Raw genomic sequence first — 19,483 nt, forward strand, 5'->3', positions numbered from 1 at the left:
TCCGAGCTAGGCTAGCACCCTTCCCTCGATCTCCCACCCTTTTCTTCTCTGGCTCTCGATGGCTCTCTTCAACCCCCTTCCAGGTGGTCCCAAGCCTCTCACTCTCTCTCTCTCTCTCTCTCTCTCTCTCTCTCTCTCTCTCTTCTCCTCCCGTTTGGACTACTCGGTAGCCCATCTCGAAGAGAAGCTGCCGAAGAAGTGGGAGAAACTCGCGTCGAGCAGCTCCCACCCCTCGTTTCATGGTCCCAGCCACCTCCCCCCACTCCCCCCATTTCACTCTATCCCTCCCCACTCTTCTCTTTCGTTCTCCGGACGCACGAGGAGAGCGCCGCTGCCTCCTCAATACCTTCCCCCCCTTTCCTCGCGACTATAATGAAAGATATTAACTACAATTTTATATCGAATTACCGCTGAAACACATTTCAAATTACTTGGGCGTAGCCGCGGCACGTAGCAGAGGCGCCGAGGTTGCTCCCATGCCGATTGGCTGGCTACTTAACGTCATGCCATACGATTGGTCGATAAGAATTTGTGGTGGGGTGAAGTCAGGGCGTGCCAGAGACTCGATATGGCCGCCCAGGAACGAGTGGAGGCGCCTCGAAGACTTAGTCCGGACAGACCAGTCGAGGCAACTCGATGCATACGTACGCCTCGTGATTCGACATCGTTCGTTGTTATTATTCTTCTTCTTCTTCCTCTTCTTCTTCTTCTTCTTCTTCTTCTTCTTCTCTTTTTCTCTTCTTCTTCTTCTTCTTCTTCTTCTTAACCAATCTTTTTTTCCTTCTCTTCGTAATCATAATCGTGAAATCTGTAAACCGATATAAAGATAATTATTATTATATACATAGAGATATATTTATGTATCCTAGTGATCGGAACGTGATTAATATGGGACAAGACTATTTTCGTGCGTACATGTGAACAAAACAAAGGACATCGTTCGATAATAATGGACCCATGATAATCGTGCCAGTTCGATGACCGGTGAATGTGCTTTGAAAGATACCAATCGACGATATAAAAATGTAAGAGATCCGCTCGAGAAAGTGATTGCGTCTTCGAAACGATCGAAATCTGAAGATTGGAACTTGATTAGTGTTCTTTGTAACAGTGTTAAAAAGTGACGAGTCCAGCTTGATATTGCAAAAACGATCGTAGAAAAGATCGGAAAATCTGATCGGAGCTTATCGAATCGTGGAATCGAGAGAAGCTTAATCGTTGAATTGGTAAATAAGTGAGAGGAGATAGCGAGTTTGGTCTATCTTATCGCGAGATTCGTTTCTTACATAAAAATCATAATTAATAATTGCGCGGGTAAGGAAAAGGAGAAGGAAAAGGAAAGCGGAAATGGCCAGCGGGCGTGCAACTCCGTGCGGCAATTATGTTAAGTGGGCAATTAGCAATTAAGCAAGGAGCCGAGCCGAGCGGCCCCTTAATTGCGTTCGAGACGAAGGTGGTGGTCAAGCCGCCGGAGGTGGAGCGATCGAGCTGACGTACGGGAGGAAGTGCAAGGTATAACGAGGAGTCGTTTGATAACTTTCCTCGTTGATACGGTGTCAATGTAAATGATCTATCGACCGTCAACTTTATTTATCTTCTACGAGAAGATTCTACGGATGGATTCATTTTGAAAATTATTATACTTTTTGGGATCGAGACGTTTTCATGCCATCACTGTGTCACTCGATTAGAACTGACAAAGACAAAGTTTCTTGACCCTGTCTTCCGCTATCGAAGATCATCGTTCGATCAGCGCCGAATGATTTTGGAATGTTCGTCGAGATCGTCGCGATCCCGAAGAGTTTCGAGAGATTGGGATTACGCGATCAAGACCTTGGATACAGTGAACGGTGAAAAAGAAAAAGGTTTCTTCGGAATAGACTCGTAAAACTCGATATAGCTATTTCGCTGATAGCTAAAAAGGTGGTCGTGACTTCCTGGTGAAGCAAACGTTTCGATTATCGGCAAGATTCTTTCTCCCAGGTACCGGACGAGTCCTGGCGTGGCGACAGAGGCACCAACGGGTGCCCGTAGCCCGAAGGAACCACCGACGTCCACCGTAATGACGGTCCACCATCATCAGAACCACCACGTGGCGGCTCTCAGTGGCGTCACCGTCGCCGGGAACGGTCTTAATCTCAGCAGAATGTCCGGCCTGGAAGCCCATAGCCTGGACAATATCGTCGATAGAAATGGAGTAGGCATGGAGCTTCTTTCGAATGGTCTCGATGCCAGGAACAAAAGTCACAATAACAATAACAATAACAACAACAATCACAGTAACAGTTTACCACGAGGTAACGCCTCTACGACGATGCCTCAAAGATCGAGGTTCATGATCACCGATATCCTTGCGAGTGCTTCGAGCAAGGTACACCCATCGGGTCTGCCGGCACAAGAACCACCTGGAAGTCCACCTTCGACGCCTAGGGATCTCAGCGTTCGACATCAATCCAAGTCATCCTTGAGCAATAGTAATCTCGATGAGGATAGCGACGCCAGTCACCACGACGGTGCTTCCGTCACTTCCAATGGTAAGGATATCCCTTTCGATATTAGATTCTTTGATATTTTTTTTTTTTTAGGGTTTTATTAACGAAAATATTCGTTGAATCTATTTAGAATTCTAACGTGGACGAAACAAAAAGAAAAAAAAGAAACGATCGTCTAAAAAATCGAACGACAAGAGAATTAATTTCACGATTCCACGCGTATCTATATCATGATCACCATTCGAATAGGCTTTCACGAAGGTGCCAAGGACATTTATGGGGCAGTCCTGCCCAACCGGATGTTCCAGTCGGTGGGATTGCCGTCGTCCGTCGCTTCGTAGCCGGCTCCTACGAGAGAAAGAGAAAGATAAAAAGAGAAAGAGAAAAAGAAATAGAAGAAAGCAAAGAAGGTTCTCGCCTTCTTCACAATCAGATATTTCCCGAGAGATAAAGGCTTCCACCGATGGGACCCCTTGTCCGACAACGTTTAGGGATTCTAATGGTCCCAAATTGGAGCTCGGCGCTCGAGCGCTTTAATTATGTTACCCTCATTTGTTTCATTCATCTCTTCTCTCTACCTGCTAGTGTTGTCGCTATTGCTCTTTCTCAAAATCTTTTCTTAGCTCGAAACAACGACGTTTGATCCCTTCGGCGCCAAGTGCCGAGTGGTCTCGGTCCTACGTCGATTTTTCCTCGATCGACCGACGACTTTTGAATTTCGTCAAACATTTGGAATACTATTAATAGTGATATTCGAATTTTTTTAATGCTGGATCATTAGAAAGAGAAAATCGGTACACTCTTCACGAAATTATTCCAATTATTTTTGGCACCGTCAACCTACGCAGAGTTTCTTCTTTTTTCTTTCTGTCGTTCATTTCGCGGTCTATCATTAGCTTAAACGATTCACCTAAGAAAGATGGAGTTCGTACGGTGTTCTCTATGATACACCGTCCGTCATACCAACAGAGATACGAGTTTATTTATATACCTGCTTCGAGCGTATCGAGTTGGACGGCAGGATAAGATCAATGACCAGTTGGCGTTTGAAAATTTCGAAAGTCACGTCACGGTAATCAATAATCTGTGTCCTTGTCGAGTTGACACCAGGAAAGCAATTTGCGATAAGAAGTTCGCCGGCTTCCACTTTATCTATCGGACCCTGGCAAAAAGTAAGCTAGTAACACTTTGGTAAGCGTCGTATTTTAATATACAATAATAGGGGGATGGTGATCGTTCGGTGGCCATTATGCTCTTTGACTCGAAACAATTTCATTTTCATTTTTTTCATGGAAAAAGAAGATTTTTCAAAGCATAATATAATAATAAGTTATTATAACGACGAAAACATATCGCAAAAAAGTAATTAATCCGAATTCATAATTATTCTCAATATATCCTCTTAATTATCATCAATTAAATGTCACATTTATCTAATATCTTTTACAATTCTTGAAAAATTCAAAACTCTTGTTATTGAATATTTAAACGAGATGGCTCGACAATGGAGTCTGGTTCGACGTACGAAGAGTCAGTTTGAAAACGTACGATCGAAGGAAGAGAGACAGAGACAGAGACAGAAAGAGAGACAGAGAGAGGAAGAGAGAGAGAAATAAAACGTAAAAGTAGCACGAGAGAAAGAGAGAGAGAACTAGGGAACGTGACGTACTGCAATTGTATCACACACTCGCGGCGCGTTCTTATGTGTTTCTAATGATACACGGCTACAGCGTTATCAGTCCGCGGTTAACCTCACGCGGCTAATCGCCGATGTGTGTATACGGTGTCTAACTCCCTCACGCTGTCGGATAAAGAATTAATGAAGGGCAATTAGGAGTAGTAACGTTGAGTAGTAATTGCCGACGGACACGCTCGGAGAGCCATCGTCGACGATTTTCGAGATCGATAGCCGATTGAAATGCATTTTCACTTGCTCACTTTAGCTTTTATATTTCTCATTTTTCTTTTTTTCCTTTCTCTCTCTCTCTCTCTCTCTCTCTCTCTCTTTCTCATATGTAGCTATTTGTCTATCTCAATGACACGTATCAATTATGTTCGAAGTTAACGAACAAGAAAAATGAAAAAGGATTGAATATTTATCCGTATGTTCGAGTTTTCGAGGGACATTAAGTGTCGATTTAATTCTAATGCGACCAATGTCAGCCCTCTCAGTGACGTACCTATCTACTTTTCAACGATAAATAGCGTGCAAAAGAGCGGGCTCTTTCCTCACGCAAATATCGTTTTTCAGCGCGTGTAGCAGTCGTTTGTAATCCGCTTATGAAGCCAACATTCGGCCCTCGGGGACACATTGTCGTCGTCGACCCAATGCTCTTCTTTCTCTTTCTTTCTCTCTTTCTTTCTCTGTTAACGTACCAGCAAGACGGCAAAGGGATTCGACTTTTCGCGCGAGACTAATCCGAGAACCGGAAATGATTGGCAACCGTTTAGAACTCGGCACGGATTAGGAATTCTATGAGAGTTCGCTGAGACGAAAGAACGATCCTTCCTTAGTAAACCGATGGCCCTTTCGTTTCCCTATATATATATATATATATATATATATATATATATATATATATATATATATATATATATGTTTGTGTGTGCGTGTGTGTATTACACCCCGGTACCGTGCGCCCTCGAACTCTCCTTCTGACAAACGAGAAACCGGCTGTCAAGCTTTTGACGAGACAATCTGCTCTCGATTAATTCATGTGGCCCAAGCGACGCCGAAAAAGAGGTAGCTATATTTAAAGACGTTCACAGAAATGACGATCTTCTTCCTTAACCGATGACGAATGAAATTGTTCGATTTCCTGCAAATATATCCTATAAAAATTTCTATCTTAATATTTCTTTCTTCCTTTCTTTCATTCTTTATTCCAACGAGTAATAGAAACGACATTTATAGTAATACTGCAAATCCTATTTTTCCAATGAACACCCGAACGATACTTTTCTAAACATTCTCTTTCTTGACTTACTTTGTCTAATACTAACTAGTATGGTCGACTATGCTGTCATCAGAGTTCTTACGTTCGGACTAATGAGATTCTCTCGATGGATGGCAAAGCTTCTTTTCTTAACCAGCTCTCTACAATGTCGACCGTGTTGACCTCGCTTCGCGACATACTTGAGAAAAAGAAAAAGAAAAGAAAACAATAACAAAAACAAAAACAAAGTTATTCCCCATCGAAATCGCTTTTAAAATCATTGAACGCCGATGATAAGAATGAACATGGAAATATAAACATTATCCTCTTAAACTTCAGAAACTTTCGTTAAATCGATCGCAAATCTTTTGATTTACAATCGATCGAAACGACGAATTCAAAGAACGTTAGACAATACGCATTGTTTCGAGCTATACCTAAATCGTTTGATATCGAACCGGATCAAATAGAATAATTAATTGTTTCTCTCGATATCTCTACTTTTTTCGTTCGAACGTTCTACGAGAACGATTGCTCGTAATTCCGTCTCAATAATAATTCTCGAAGAAAATATGTCTCTTTCTCTCTCTCCTTCTCTCTTTCTATCTATCCAGGTGAGAAGATTTCTGAAGTCTGATATCAGAGAAGAAATATTACCGATGCGATTCGAATTTAGTTATATAGTGGATAAATGAAGAAAAACGTGACGTTTTAAAGTTAATCGTCGACGGCACGCTTCGACGCCTCGCACGTTCACCGAAAGAACTTCTCTCTCTCTCTCTCTCTCTCTCTCTCTCTCTCTCTCTCTCTCTCTCTCTTCTTCTATCTCTCTTTTCTCCTCACTCTTTCTCTCTCTCCCTCTCTCTTTCTCTCTCACTCTCTTTCTCATGAGATTTACAGCAGGAACACGCGCATACGAGCGATTAACACGCAAATCGAAGTCTCGAGAGTGACGTGGCGCACCTGCAATGTATATAGATATGTCTATAGGTATATGTACCTACTTAAGTATCCACTGTCCATATATATATATATATATATATATATATATATATATTCGTTTTATAAACTCACTGACTCCCTCTCTCTCTCTCTCTCTCTCTCTCTCTCTCTTTTTCTTTTTTTTTCTTTCTCTTTTCCTCTACCTGACGAAGTCAGACACGAAAGAAAGGACGACACGTGTAGTCGAACCCCCTGGAGCAAGAACGACGACGACTACAACGACGACTACTTGGAGGCCACTTGGCTAGTCGCTAACACGAGTTTCGCGTGACTGTCTCGAGCTTAGTATCAAAAGGACCGATTTTCTTCGCAATCCGAAGGAGATTTTCATTCTTTTTCTTAGAAGTCGACTATCGATTCGAAGAGATACACGATTTTCGATTTGTAAACTGTTATACTTATCAATGATACAAAATCATTGGATAATTCGACATAACAATCGATTCGAAATCGATTGCCTTACTACGATCAAATAGAATTGCCTTTCGAGTTAATGGATTTTCAATTGAAAAGAAAAGATATAAGGAAAAGAGGAACGAAAAATTTTCTTACTTGCTAAACGATGACTCGTCGAAATCACGATCCAATTCCTTCGAGGAGAAAAGGAAACGAGGCGAGTCGGTGACAGTGACTGAGTTCTACACATCGATGACTTACAATTAGAGTGGGCGAAAAGCTATCCACGAGTTCTTTTTCCCTTCAAACACCGTTATTGTTGTATCCTTGTGTTGTATGTAATCCCCTTCAATCCTCTCTCTCTCTCTCTCTCTCGCTCTCGCTCTCTCTCTTTCTCTCTCTCCGTCTTTTTCTTTCTCATTGTCATTCTTCCTATTCTAGCGTCAGACGGTGAGCGTAACTTTTTTCTCACACTCGAATCAAAGCATACCTCTTACCTAAGCGACGAAAAGTCGATTACCATAACCCTCTTTTAGCAGCCCTCGTGTTTTGATTTAACGAAGCTCGAAAAAGAGATTCTAACGCATACATAGCTACATATATACAAATACATACAATGGTGTTTATTAGAACGTGGACATGGTGTATTCATGATAAACGAAAAAATAATAGACGCTTAGATCGACGTATTATCTCTTGATAGACAACATATAGTCCAGCGATAGTCGAAGTCATTGTCAGTCGTCGTGCATTTCCATTCACCGCCTACATGGAATGCACCCGTGAAATTCGAGAAACGCGAGCTCTGTCTCTCTTTCTCTCTGTCTCTTTCTCTCTCTTTCTGTCTCTGTCTTTGTCTCTATTTCTCTCTCTTTTTGTGCACTCCGCGAAACCTTAGGCTCGCATAATTCGATCTGACAGTAACTCCTGATTGCATTTTTCCCTATAATGTTTCCGAGGCAGCGACAGATCGTTGAACAGTACGACACACGACACCTAACGAGTCCTTATTCTCAACATGTTAGAACCTATGAAATTCTCGAGGTATTACCATGAAAGAGAACGAACGAATATTTCCTAATACTGTAATCGTAATCGTAATCGTATCGTTCTTAGAACTGTTTTTCAAATGGTAAACTAAGAATTATTTCAACGAATCAAATAAATTCCTATGGATATAATAATTGTAAAATATTTAAAACGATTTTAAAATCTTCTTCATAATTAGAAAATGATTGGTCTAATATATCTCGAAGAAATAATAGCTATTTATTCGCTACATGTTACATGTAAATAAATTTTATTATCCATTATGTCTCAATCTAAGCACTGATTGTGAGTCATTTAAATTGTTGGAGGGAAATACTATGATGTATACTATAATGAACGATTTCAATTATAATTTCAAACAAATTTTACAAAATATTACTTCTTTTTGATGATCCTAACGATATCCTGCTTTATTCCTTAATAACACAAATGATGTCAGTTACAAAGTATAAAAAGCAATATGATGTAATAGGAAGAAAATAGATAAGCGTTTAGAGAACCCATCGAATTAGAAATACTTGTAACCAGCAGGCAAATATACAGCTACTTATCGTGTGGATCACTGATTCGACCCCATAGTTTGTTTTTTGAAGCTCTCTCGTTGCAAGTTCGATTCTACTCTCCCACCTACCCTCCCTCTCTCTCACTCTTTCTTTCTCTCTAGCAGTCTGCAAATAGAGTGGGCAGGCAATAAAACGTGGCCCCATAACATTATCCCCGGTGTTTTCTCCCCCAAAGGTGGCGGCTGTAACACAATACAGAAGAGGGGTCAGATTGTATGGCGCGCGCCGACAGCCACCGCCCCTGCATAGAACGGATCGTGGAAGGGGGGGGAGGGGTGCGTACGGAAGTAGCCGAGCTAAGAGCGGAGACCACGAGTATGACACGGGGCCAAGCACGAACAAATTTTGATCTTCCATCTCTATTGAGTTTGCTACAGAATTTGAAAACGAATTTGCCTTCGTTTATATAACAACTGAGCTTATAAATATTATTAAAGAATTTAGTTAACAAAGAGGATCATGTTCTCTCTACAAATCTGTGTTAAGAAAATTTTTTTTTTTTTTTTTTACAATCATTCATTTCCATCAAGATGCTGATGAATTTTCATCAATCTTATTACATTCGTTTGGCTTTAAAATCTACAAAATCTGGCCTATAAATATTAAAAAAATTTAATTAAGAGAGAAACTAATGTTTACCGACATTCTATCCAAAGACGATTTATTTTTTTTTCTTTTATTTTTTGTCGAACTCACTGAAGAATTTCCATTAATCTTCTTACGTTTACTCAGCTTCAATATCAACTAAATCTAGCCTATTAAAAAATTTAGTTAGGCGAAAGAATTATGTTTTTTTTTTAAATTTCTGCGAAGAAAAGTTACTTCCTTTTGTGATGTAATATTGTTTAAAAAAAGGAATCATACATATAGGCAATTGTACACATGTAGGAATCGTACTCAATAAGCAAACATGTTAAGCAGAATACTAGTATCTATTACTACTATTACTATTACTATTACTACCACTACTACTAGTATTATTACTATTGCTACTGTTACTACTAATATTACTTACTACTACTACTACTACTACTACTGCTATTATTACTTATTATTTCTAATACTATTATTACTTACTATTTCTACTATTACTACTACTACTATTAACACTACTACAATTATTACTATTACCTACTAATTCTACTATTATTACTATTATTATTATTATCCATTAGTTATACCACTACTATTATGATTACTAATGTCTGTTAGTTTTACTACTACTATTACTATTATTACTACTAGTACTAATACTACTTCTACTACTATTATTATTACCACTACTAGTATTACTATTACTATTATCACTACTAATACAACTATTACTATTATCACTATTGTTACTACAACTACTACTACTATTACTATTACTAGTATCACTACTGCTGCTGCTACTATTGCTGTTACTAGTATTACTACTACTACTGCTGCTACTCCTGCTGCTTCTGCACTACTACAATTTACCCTTCTCGCAGACTCGTAACGAAATATAGCGATAAGCAAATAAAATCGTGCGCACAATGGAGAGACTCCGGTTCTCTTTCTCTGCTTTCACCGTCGCCACCGGCAGCATCGTCGCTACGCGAACACCCTCTTTTACCCTCTCCTCCCCTCCTCCTCGACTCCTTCCCCTTTTCACCCGCAGTACTATCTCCGACGGCCATAAAGCGCAAAAGCAACGCTTTGCGAAAGTTTTATTATTTCCATTTTTACGATCCGCCCGGCTAACTCACCGCTTCGACCTCGTATTACATACACGCACCCACGCACACATACATAAATACATACGTTGATCTTATACTAACGATGCGTAGATACTAACTCTCGGAAATATAGGAAGGCTCGTTATAGGTACGTGATACAGAAAAGTTTCGCCATCGTTCAAACAAGAAGGACCTCGAAATCGACATCGTATCGCTCGTAATCCGGCATAAACGAGGATCGTCTAACGCTAATCGCATCGATGAGTTTCTACTATTCGAAATGCCTTCCATAAAATGAACAAGCGAGAGAGTCGAATAGCTATGTGAATTTACATAAGTGTTGTCGAAGCGATTCGATGTATTCGTGGTTAACGAATAAACGATGTGATTGAGTATCGTTAGAAATAAGCTGATTATTCGTGTTCACTATTTGATTAGGATTTATATGCCGACTTTATATCCATTACCTACATATATATATTTTCCATCTTTTTCTCTTTTTCTTACGTCGTTTATATCGAGTTGGCTAATAACTTGTGTCGAAATTTTTATGTATTTTTATGTTTAAATAAATACAACATTAGTAGGAATATTTATTTTCATAAACATCGATATTACTTATTAGCCAATCTGATATTACATATACTTTGTTGCTGTACTAACGTTGTTTTTTATTTTGATATAAAAAAATTCTGACATTAGGTACTTATTGGTTAAACAATTATCATTATTATTCTTGTTTTATATATAAAATGCTACAATTCCAAACTTATTTTCTCGGTAAATATAATCGATTTCAATAACTCCAAATTCAATAGTATTATGTTGATAATCTACATAAATTAACTCATACATACCAATAAAAATTATTAGACGCTTTTAATGTAAGTTTCATTTACATTATTGTCGAAGAATGAACAAACGTGAGGACGATAACGACGTCGACGACATTAAAGCTGAGCTGCGACTAATTGCAGCAGCCACGTAATTACTCAATAAACATCCTGTTAATCTCACTTTTGTGCTACGTACATACATATATAGTACATACGTTGGATGTATAGAACAAGGAGAATCGTGTAACACGGCTGGTCTTCCTTCCGACAATCCCCCTCCTTCGCGACACCATGACGATTTTCCACGAGCACGGACACACTTCCGCTTGAATCCGTTCTTCTTCCGTTCGTTATTATGAACGAATATTTTCGTTCGTAATACGTTTAAATATTACACATATGACAAAAAAATTATATAAAAGAAAAGGGTATTGAAAACACAGGGTTTGTAAGAGAAAGATAGAGAAAGAAAGGGAGAAGGAGGCGAAGAGAGAGAGAGAGAGAGAGAGAGAGAGAGACAGAAAGAAAGAGATAGAAAAAGAGAGAGAGAGAGAGAGAGAGACAGAAAGAAAGAGAGAGAGAGAGAGAGAGAGAGAGAAAATATCAACCAAAAAGATATGAAGTAGGATTCGTCGTTTCTGTCCGTGCAAATACGTGGTATCAAACATCGCGAAGTGAGAGAGCAAGGAGACGACGTCACCTGTAGGTACAGTTAGGAAGTGAGTACACGAGCGTGGAAAAAAAGTAAGAGGAAAACTATCTTTCTCTCTTTCTCTCTTTCTCTCTCCCTCTCTCTTTCTCTCTCTCTCTCTCTCTCTCTTACTCCCTCTATTTCCACGGATAAGAAGATAGAAAGGATATTCGTGTTGGTGAGTTCTGGAGTTATTCCAAAGTCGGTGGAAAAGTTTCGCCTAACGTCTTGGAAGTGTCTCAAAAAGAAAAAGAAGAAGACGAAGACGAAGAAGAAGAAGACGAAGAGGAGGAAGAGGAGGATTGAGGGAGGAAAAGAAAAAGAAAAAAAGAAGAAAAAGAAGAGTAGCTCGTGCAGAGGGACCAACCCGCTATGTGCTCTAAGTGTATCACATAGTAAATTTAGTTTTCCAACCTCCGTTTCTAGCCTTCCACCATACGATCCACCTACCACAGATACATACATACATAGATACCTACATACATACCTACATACATAACACACATAGCCATACATACACAAGATTTTCTCTCTCTCTCTCTCTCTCTCTCTCTCTCTCTCTCTCTCTTTCTCTTCCTTTCTTTCTTTCTGTCTCTTTTTCTCTCGATCCTTTCACCTCGAAGGGCACAGCCCGACCTGGAGAGATTACCCGTGCTAGAACGCTCATGTTGTAGGAAGAGAAGAAGGAGGAAGAGGAGGAGGAGGAGGAGGAGGAGGAGGTGGAGGAGGAGGAGAAGGAGGAGGCCAGGGCCGACGTTTCCTAGGGGGATCGTCGGCCATCTTTGGAGCATGGCGGACACGGATCCGTTCGAGCGAATCTGGCCGATCAAACGGGAGCTAAGAGCTGCGCTTTCGTCCGAGTTAACTCAATCTTCGAGCTTTCTACTATTTTCTCTCTCTCTCTCTCTCTCTCACTCTCTCTCTCTCTCTCTCTCTCTTTCTCTCTTGATGCTTCCCTACTCTTTTTCTCATTCTTTCCCCCCTTCTTTCTTTTCTGAGTTCTCCTGTTTCAGATCACTCTACCCCTCAGTCTAAGTCTATCTCCATTTTTCTCTACCTCAAACGAACTTCTTCCTCTTCTTCTTCTCTCATCCACCATTGCCATAGTACTCAGCACTCCCCATCGACCACCCACGACCGTTCCAATCGATGAACTCGCGACAACAGGCCTTTAGTTACTTTTACAAGTCCGCAGAACATCCCTCGAGATGAGGGTTCCCTTGATCGTCCTACGATCGTCCTGGTTGCTTTCAAGTACGCCGCTTTTCGACAGACAACGTTAGATATCTAAAATATCGAGGAGTGGATCGAAATGAGCCGTGAGGACCCTTTTAAAATGTCCTTTACCAACGTCAACGTCAATCATCTACCTCATTCGATTTCAAATTAGATCTGTCTCTCTCTCTCTCTCTCTCTCTCTCTCTATTTATCTATCTCTCCCTCTCTATCTCTCTCTCTCTCTCTCTTTCTCTCTCTACTTCTCTCTCTCTCTCTTTATTTCTCTCTCTCTCTCTCTCTCTCTCTCTCTCTCTTCCTTTCTCTCATTCTCTCTGATCTATTTCATATTTTCTCAAATTAAACGATATTAGACATGGAAATTGTTTCTGCACTATTGTTCCGCAGTCGCGGTCGTATTGCGGGCGAAAAAAAAAGATAGAAATATTGCAAGAGTAAACATGATAACGAGATATTTGGTAGATAAAATGGGCGGGAGCGCTTCTGCGCAAGCAGATTTTATCTGCGTCGATCCGTTGAGCGAGACTCTGTATGTTTGCCTGTCTCTCGACGACTATGCTCGAGAACGCGCGCGCGCAGAAGAGAAGAGAGAGAGATAGAGAAAGAGAGAGAAAGAAAGAGAGAGAGAAAGAAATAGAGAGAGAGAGAGAGAGAGAGAGAGAGAAACAGAAACAGAGAGAGAAAGAGAGAGAGAGAGAGAGAGAGAGAGAGAGAGAGAGAGAGCAAGTTGACGACGTGTATCGGGTGTAATCGGTCTCCTCGGGGAATCCCACCCTCTCGGAGTTACCGGCAAACCGGGGAGATAATTTGTGGCGTCTCGACGCGTCTGCGTGGTCCAATCCCTGCTATCAGCCAATCGCGTGAGTCTCAACTGCGCGTATACTCCCGAGCTTGAGAACAAAAAGATCTCGCGATAGAGAGGCGGCCCGTGATCGCCATGCAGAAACCAGGAAAAACTAGCGTAGGTATATCCTGAATCTTCTATTTCTCTCTCTTTCTCTTTCTTTCTCTCTCCCTCTTTCTTTCTCTCTCTTTCTTTCTTTCTTTCTTTCTCTTTCTCCCTCTCTCACTTTCTCTCTCTCTCTCTCTCTCTCTCTCTCTCTCTCTCTCTCTCTCTTCTTCTGTCTCTTTTTCTCACTTTCTATCTTTTTCTCTCTTCTCTCTTTTTCTCTTTCTCTCTCTTGGCATGGATGGGTTCATTCGATGTATCGTTGAATTCATCGATTTCTATAGGACAGTGATTCTCAAGGTATAATTCACGGATCATAGATGTCCTGTAATATTTCAAAATTTTTCAATAAATTGTTGTTACTCTCGTTAATTTTGTCGGAGTTTATTCTGGAAAGCAATAAATTTACCATTGAATTTATAAACCCGTCAAAATAATTTAGTTTCAACTATCAATAAATAGTTTTTCTAAAATTATTTATTTAATATTTTATCGTACGTTTTCTTAAAACATTATGACTTTTTGTATATTATATACATATGATATATCATATATGATATATCTTAATATACCGAAATAATTGTCTTGAATAATTAGTCTTAAGTTAATGTGTTAAGAATAATTAAAAAAAGACTACACTCTTTCCCAAATGTCTATTATAACAAAATATATTTATAAGATAATTTCATTGATAACTTTAAATTAGATTAATATTCAAAAAGAAAAGTTTTGAAAAAGATCCTTCGTTTTATCTTCTCGCAGGTGGTAAAGAAGACGATCCTAAAGGTTCCTCATCCAGTGCCTTGAGTTCGGCTCAAAGCAAGAAACAACGAAAAGCTCGAACGGCTTTTACAGATCATCAATTGCAAACATTGGAGAAGAGTTTCGAACGACAAAAGTATCTCAGCGTTCAAGACAGAATGGAACTTGCGGCGAAGTTACAACTTACTGATACTCAAGTGAAAACATGGTATCAGAATAGAAGGTAAGATCTAATTTCGAAATTACAATAATTATACATACTCTTCCTTTCTTTCTTTCTCCCTTTATCACTTTCTCGCTTTTTTCTCTCCCTCTCTCTCTCTATATATATATATTTATTTATCTATTTATTTATTAATTTATAATAATATATATATATAAATATATGTATATATATATATGTATTTGTGTTATGATAAATTAAGATTTAGTTGAACGTTAGAAGTATTAGAAAACAAATATATCAATAAAAGTTTCATGATTTCATGTGTCGAATATTTTAAAAGGACGAAATAAAATACTCGACTTGCGATTAAATCGGAAGTTTAATAATTCTTAGTTTCTCTTATGGAATATCCTATATCGTTTTAATTAATTAAATATTCTATATCGATTGTCTTTAGAAACTTATTAAGTAATATATGTATATGTGTGTGTATGTATGTATGTATATTATTTATGTATATACCTATATACAAATTAAAAAATTAAAGGATGAAAAATTATTCTTATAATAACAACAATGAAGATGATGAGAACGGTTAATTGTCCGATTTTGTTCGATCGTAGCACGAGTTTCGTGGCCGTAAATCAATCAAAAATATATCCGCATCACGATCCATGGGATCCAGAGCGCGCGGCGGTGCGTTCTTTTATGAGGACGCGTGTCGAATCCGTAAATGGAAATCGCGGCAGGCAACAAAGCCGTTGTTTACGTGGTTAAACGCGAGGATCGTCGGCCGACTGAATTCCAGGATAAAAATCACGGAAGCCATGCTTTTCTCCTGGTTCCATGGACTAGAACGGTTATAGTGTTGTTAATGAGTTTGCTCGTGTTATAAAGTAACGTCAACTCTCTTTCAAATCCTGACTGTCTTTCCTCCTATGGAACGCGTTCCGGTATTCTCTTCAATTCGGTTTTTTTATTTACAATTCTAATCTTGGACGCGCTCACGCGCGTATGTGGACACGTATGCGTGTCTTTTGATGTGTGGACAGGAAACATAAAAAAAAATATTGTAAAAATTTAACAGAACGATGAATACTTTGAGGAACTATGAAATATTTCTTTCGATCATTTCTCGATAAAAAATGATTTATTTTCGTGACACTGTTAAATGGAGCGAACGATTAGAGACACGGTAGGTTCGATGAATGGAACGAGATTATAGACGCCCATCGGAAATTCGTCACACTCGAAACGATCCTTCACGAGATCTTTGTTTCTTCCTCTTCGGTTACGTCTATCGATCTCTTTCTCTTTCTCTTTCTCTCTCTTTCTCTTTCTCTCTCTTTCTCTCACTTTTTCTCTTCCGACGTTTTATAGATTTCAGAATACACAGCGGCGTCCTTTGGCCGTACAGAAAATTGTACAGAGTCATTCGGTCGCGTCTGCCAGCCGCTCAACGATCTTTTGTTTCTTCGTGAATTTTCTACACACGTATTTCCGAAATCGTTAGACTCGTTAACCGTTCAAGAAAGTGATTTGCCGACCCTCTTTTCGTTCGTCTAAATTTGCTGTGAAAATTCGAAACTATGGACTTTCTGTTCTCCTCCGGAAACTATGTTGGTTACGGTCAATTAAAACAAAAGCATAATTGCCACGATATCTGTAATACATCTAACACATTGTAGCTAGTCATAAATCAGCAAACTTAGGAAGGATAAACGGTAGGACGAATTACGAAAGTTAGCCTGTTTTTTTTTTCTTTTTTTTTATTTTCTCTCCGCCTCTCTCTCTCTCTCTCTCTCTCTCTCTCTCTCTCTCTCTCTTTCTTTCTCTCTTTTCTCACATTTTCCTCAATACGGTTTTGGGTATTTTTCATATTAGCCGAGTTAAAACGATGTAATTTGTTCGACCATCCGGCCACAGTGATTCGCAGGAAGCAAAGAGGAAAGTACATTGCATTTTTCCTTTACACTTTAGAGGCTACCATACTGAATGGGCGGCGATTACCGTCGGAACACCCACAATTCGTGACTACGCGAGTTCTCATCGGTCGTTTAGTTTAGACAAGCGGCGAACGCGTTCTCAAAAGAAAAGAGAATCGTTAATGAGGATCTTCTTTGAGGATCGTGACGTACAATATGTTAGACGTATGAAGAACAGTATATATATATATATATATATATATATATATATATATATACGGAGAGAGAGAGAGAAAGAGAGAAAGAGAGAGAAAAACCATATCATTAAATTGTCAGTTAGCAACGACGCGAATAACTTAACGATGGATGTTCATTCTACCGAAAAATACTAACGTTTCTCTCACAAGATATCGAATAATTTTTTGAAAAATATAAACGTTTGTATAGATTCCATTAATCCGAGATTTGTCGAGATGGTTTCGAAGGTAATTCTGAAAATTATTAATTAACAATAATCGTTCATTTTGCCGAATATACTATTTCTTTTATAATATTTCTTAATTCTTCGAATAATAAGAACGTTTTAACAAATTTTATTTATCCGATATTTGTCCGAGAAAAGTATTGAAGAGTTATTCGAGAAATTGTTAATTACCATAAAACTTTTATTCATGCCGAAAGATGAAAAATATTAGCGTACCTAAAAAAGATATCTTAATTTTTTCATAAAATAAATGTTTCGATAAGTTTCATTTATCTGAGATTTGTCAAGAAAGTATCGGAGCTAATTTTGAAAACAGTTAATTAATTTTTCGGGTAGGGACGTCACGGTGAGATTAATTAGTCGAAGGAAGGAAAGGACGAAGTCACGAAGGCACGTGTGTATCGAAGTAAGATCGTCAGGTTTCGATGAAAGCGACGATGAAGCTGAAGAAAGGTCGAAGAAATAGGCGAGAAAGAGAAAAGGAGAAAAAGAGAGGAAGAGAGGGAAAAAGAGAAAGAAAAAGAAAGAGATAGATAGATAGAGAGAGAGAGAGAGAGAGAGAGAGAGAGAAAGAGAAAGAGAGAGAGAAAGAGAGAACGCAAAAAGCTGAGGAAAATTAGTGACGCTCCTGTCGGCTGGCTTCTTAAGTGTCCGCTTAAACTTTTGTTGCTTCGTAAGTTCTTCGAATGACTCGGCTCGTTCGCGCAGAGAGGCGCCGGCCACACCTTGGGCGCCACGACGACGGATTTTGTCTTCTTCTTCTTCTACTTCTTCTACTTCTTCTTCTTTTCCTCCTTCTTCTTCTTCTACTTCTTCTTCTATTTCTTCTTCCTCTTCATGTTTTTTGCGCGTTTAAAGTCTAAACGGAAATGGAAGACATCAAACAATCCTTTCGAACTAATCTTACGTATATTAATCAGTATCACCATAAAAAATTAATCAGTATACAGTATAAAAAATTCCATCGAATCTCTCTCTTTCTCTTTATCTCTGTTTCTTTGTACACGCGATCAATAATTCATCTATTATTTATTTATAATAACGAACGCGAAACAACGTCAATTATAACAATGTGAAAGACTTCAATCCGCAAGCGATTTTTCTTATATCTCTTAAACTTTGGTTACTATCTTTGTAAACATGCGTTTAGAAAAATAGCAATTCACATCCTTTTTTTATTCCGTTCTCTCGAAAAACGTCAATTAGTCGATCGTTTAGTTATTTAGAAGTCATTAGAACTTGTTACGTTATTCACGGTAAATTGTTCCTACTTATCGGTTAATTACCTAGACGGTCATAAAAGCAGCCAACCACCTTCCTATCCACGTGCATCGTGAGTATGCACTCACGTTGCTTATATAAATCAATTTACGTACGGTGTCGTTTATCGGTTTAGAAATGACGCTTTTATGAGACGATGATTTTAAAGAAATTACAAAGAAATAAAGAAGAGAGAGAGGAAACATGTATAGATAGCTACATATGTAGACATATGAGAAATTGAAAATTATTGACATTTACGAAAGGACGAAAAAATTGAAATCGTGCGATTCCAACACACATTTTTTTCTTTTGAATCATCGCAAGGAGATGATCTCGGTTACTTTAAACTTCCGAGTAAAAGGAGCCGCTTGGGTAGCGATTTCAAAAAACGTCAGCCGAGATAGAAAGCACCATCGAGCTACCGCATAATACTCTAGAATTACGAGTCACGTCCCGAGGGCAGGATCCTCTCTCACGCGTACAAAAGAGAGAGAGAGAGAGAGAGAGAGAGAGAGAGAGAGAGAGAGAGAAGAGAGAGAGGAGAGAGAGAGGAGAGAGAGAGAGAGAGAAGGATACATAGTTGAACGATGCAGTTTGCGACGCGCGAAAGCTGGCCCGGTGTATGGAACCCATCGTTGTTGCATACCTTTATATATATATGTGTGTGTGTGTGTGTGTGCGCGTGCGTGTATGTATATATATATATATATATATATATATATATATATTGTATGTAGCTAAGAGATTAAAGCGATCGAGATTACGTGGACGATACACAGCATCCACTCTCGTAAACGTATCTTCTCTCATGTAAGCTCGACCAAAGTGTTTTGGATTTACGAGTTAGACGAGAAACGTAAAGAGATCAGTGAATTTTTCACGTGGAATCTTGAAAAAGGAAAGAGAAAGAAAAAATAAGGAAAGATTCTTTTTTTCTTCGCAAAGGAAGAGAGTCTCGAAGTGAACGAGATCTTATGTATATACGAAAGTATACCAACGGCCCCGCAGTCGCTTAGGCGAACGTGACTG

The 19,483-nt window shown here is 39.0% G+C and overlaps 1 protein-coding gene across 1 annotated transcript in view; it reads left to right on the forward strand.

The window, feature by feature from the left end:
* The first annotated feature begins 533 nt into the window (after positions 1-533).
* The window catches only part of LOC122638021 (homeobox protein B-H1-like), a 25,102-nt gene continuing 6,152 nt past the window's right edge, over positions 534-19,483 (forward strand). Inside the window, exons 1-2 of the mRNA XM_043830627.1 lie at positions 534-2,534; positions 14,617-14,839. Coding sequence (XP_043686562.1) covers positions 2,063-2,534; positions 14,617-14,839 — 695 coding nt within the window. The 5' untranslated portion in view covers positions 534-2,062. The remainder of the gene's footprint in view (positions 2,535-14,616; positions 14,840-19,483) is intronic.

Source organism: Vespula pensylvanica, chromosome 2 (genome assembly GCF_014466175.1).
Source record: "Vespula pensylvanica isolate Volc-1 chromosome 2, ASM1446617v1, whole genome shotgun sequence".
NCBI classification, from domain to species: Eukaryota; Metazoa; Arthropoda; class Insecta; order Hymenoptera; family Vespidae; genus Vespula; species Vespula pensylvanica.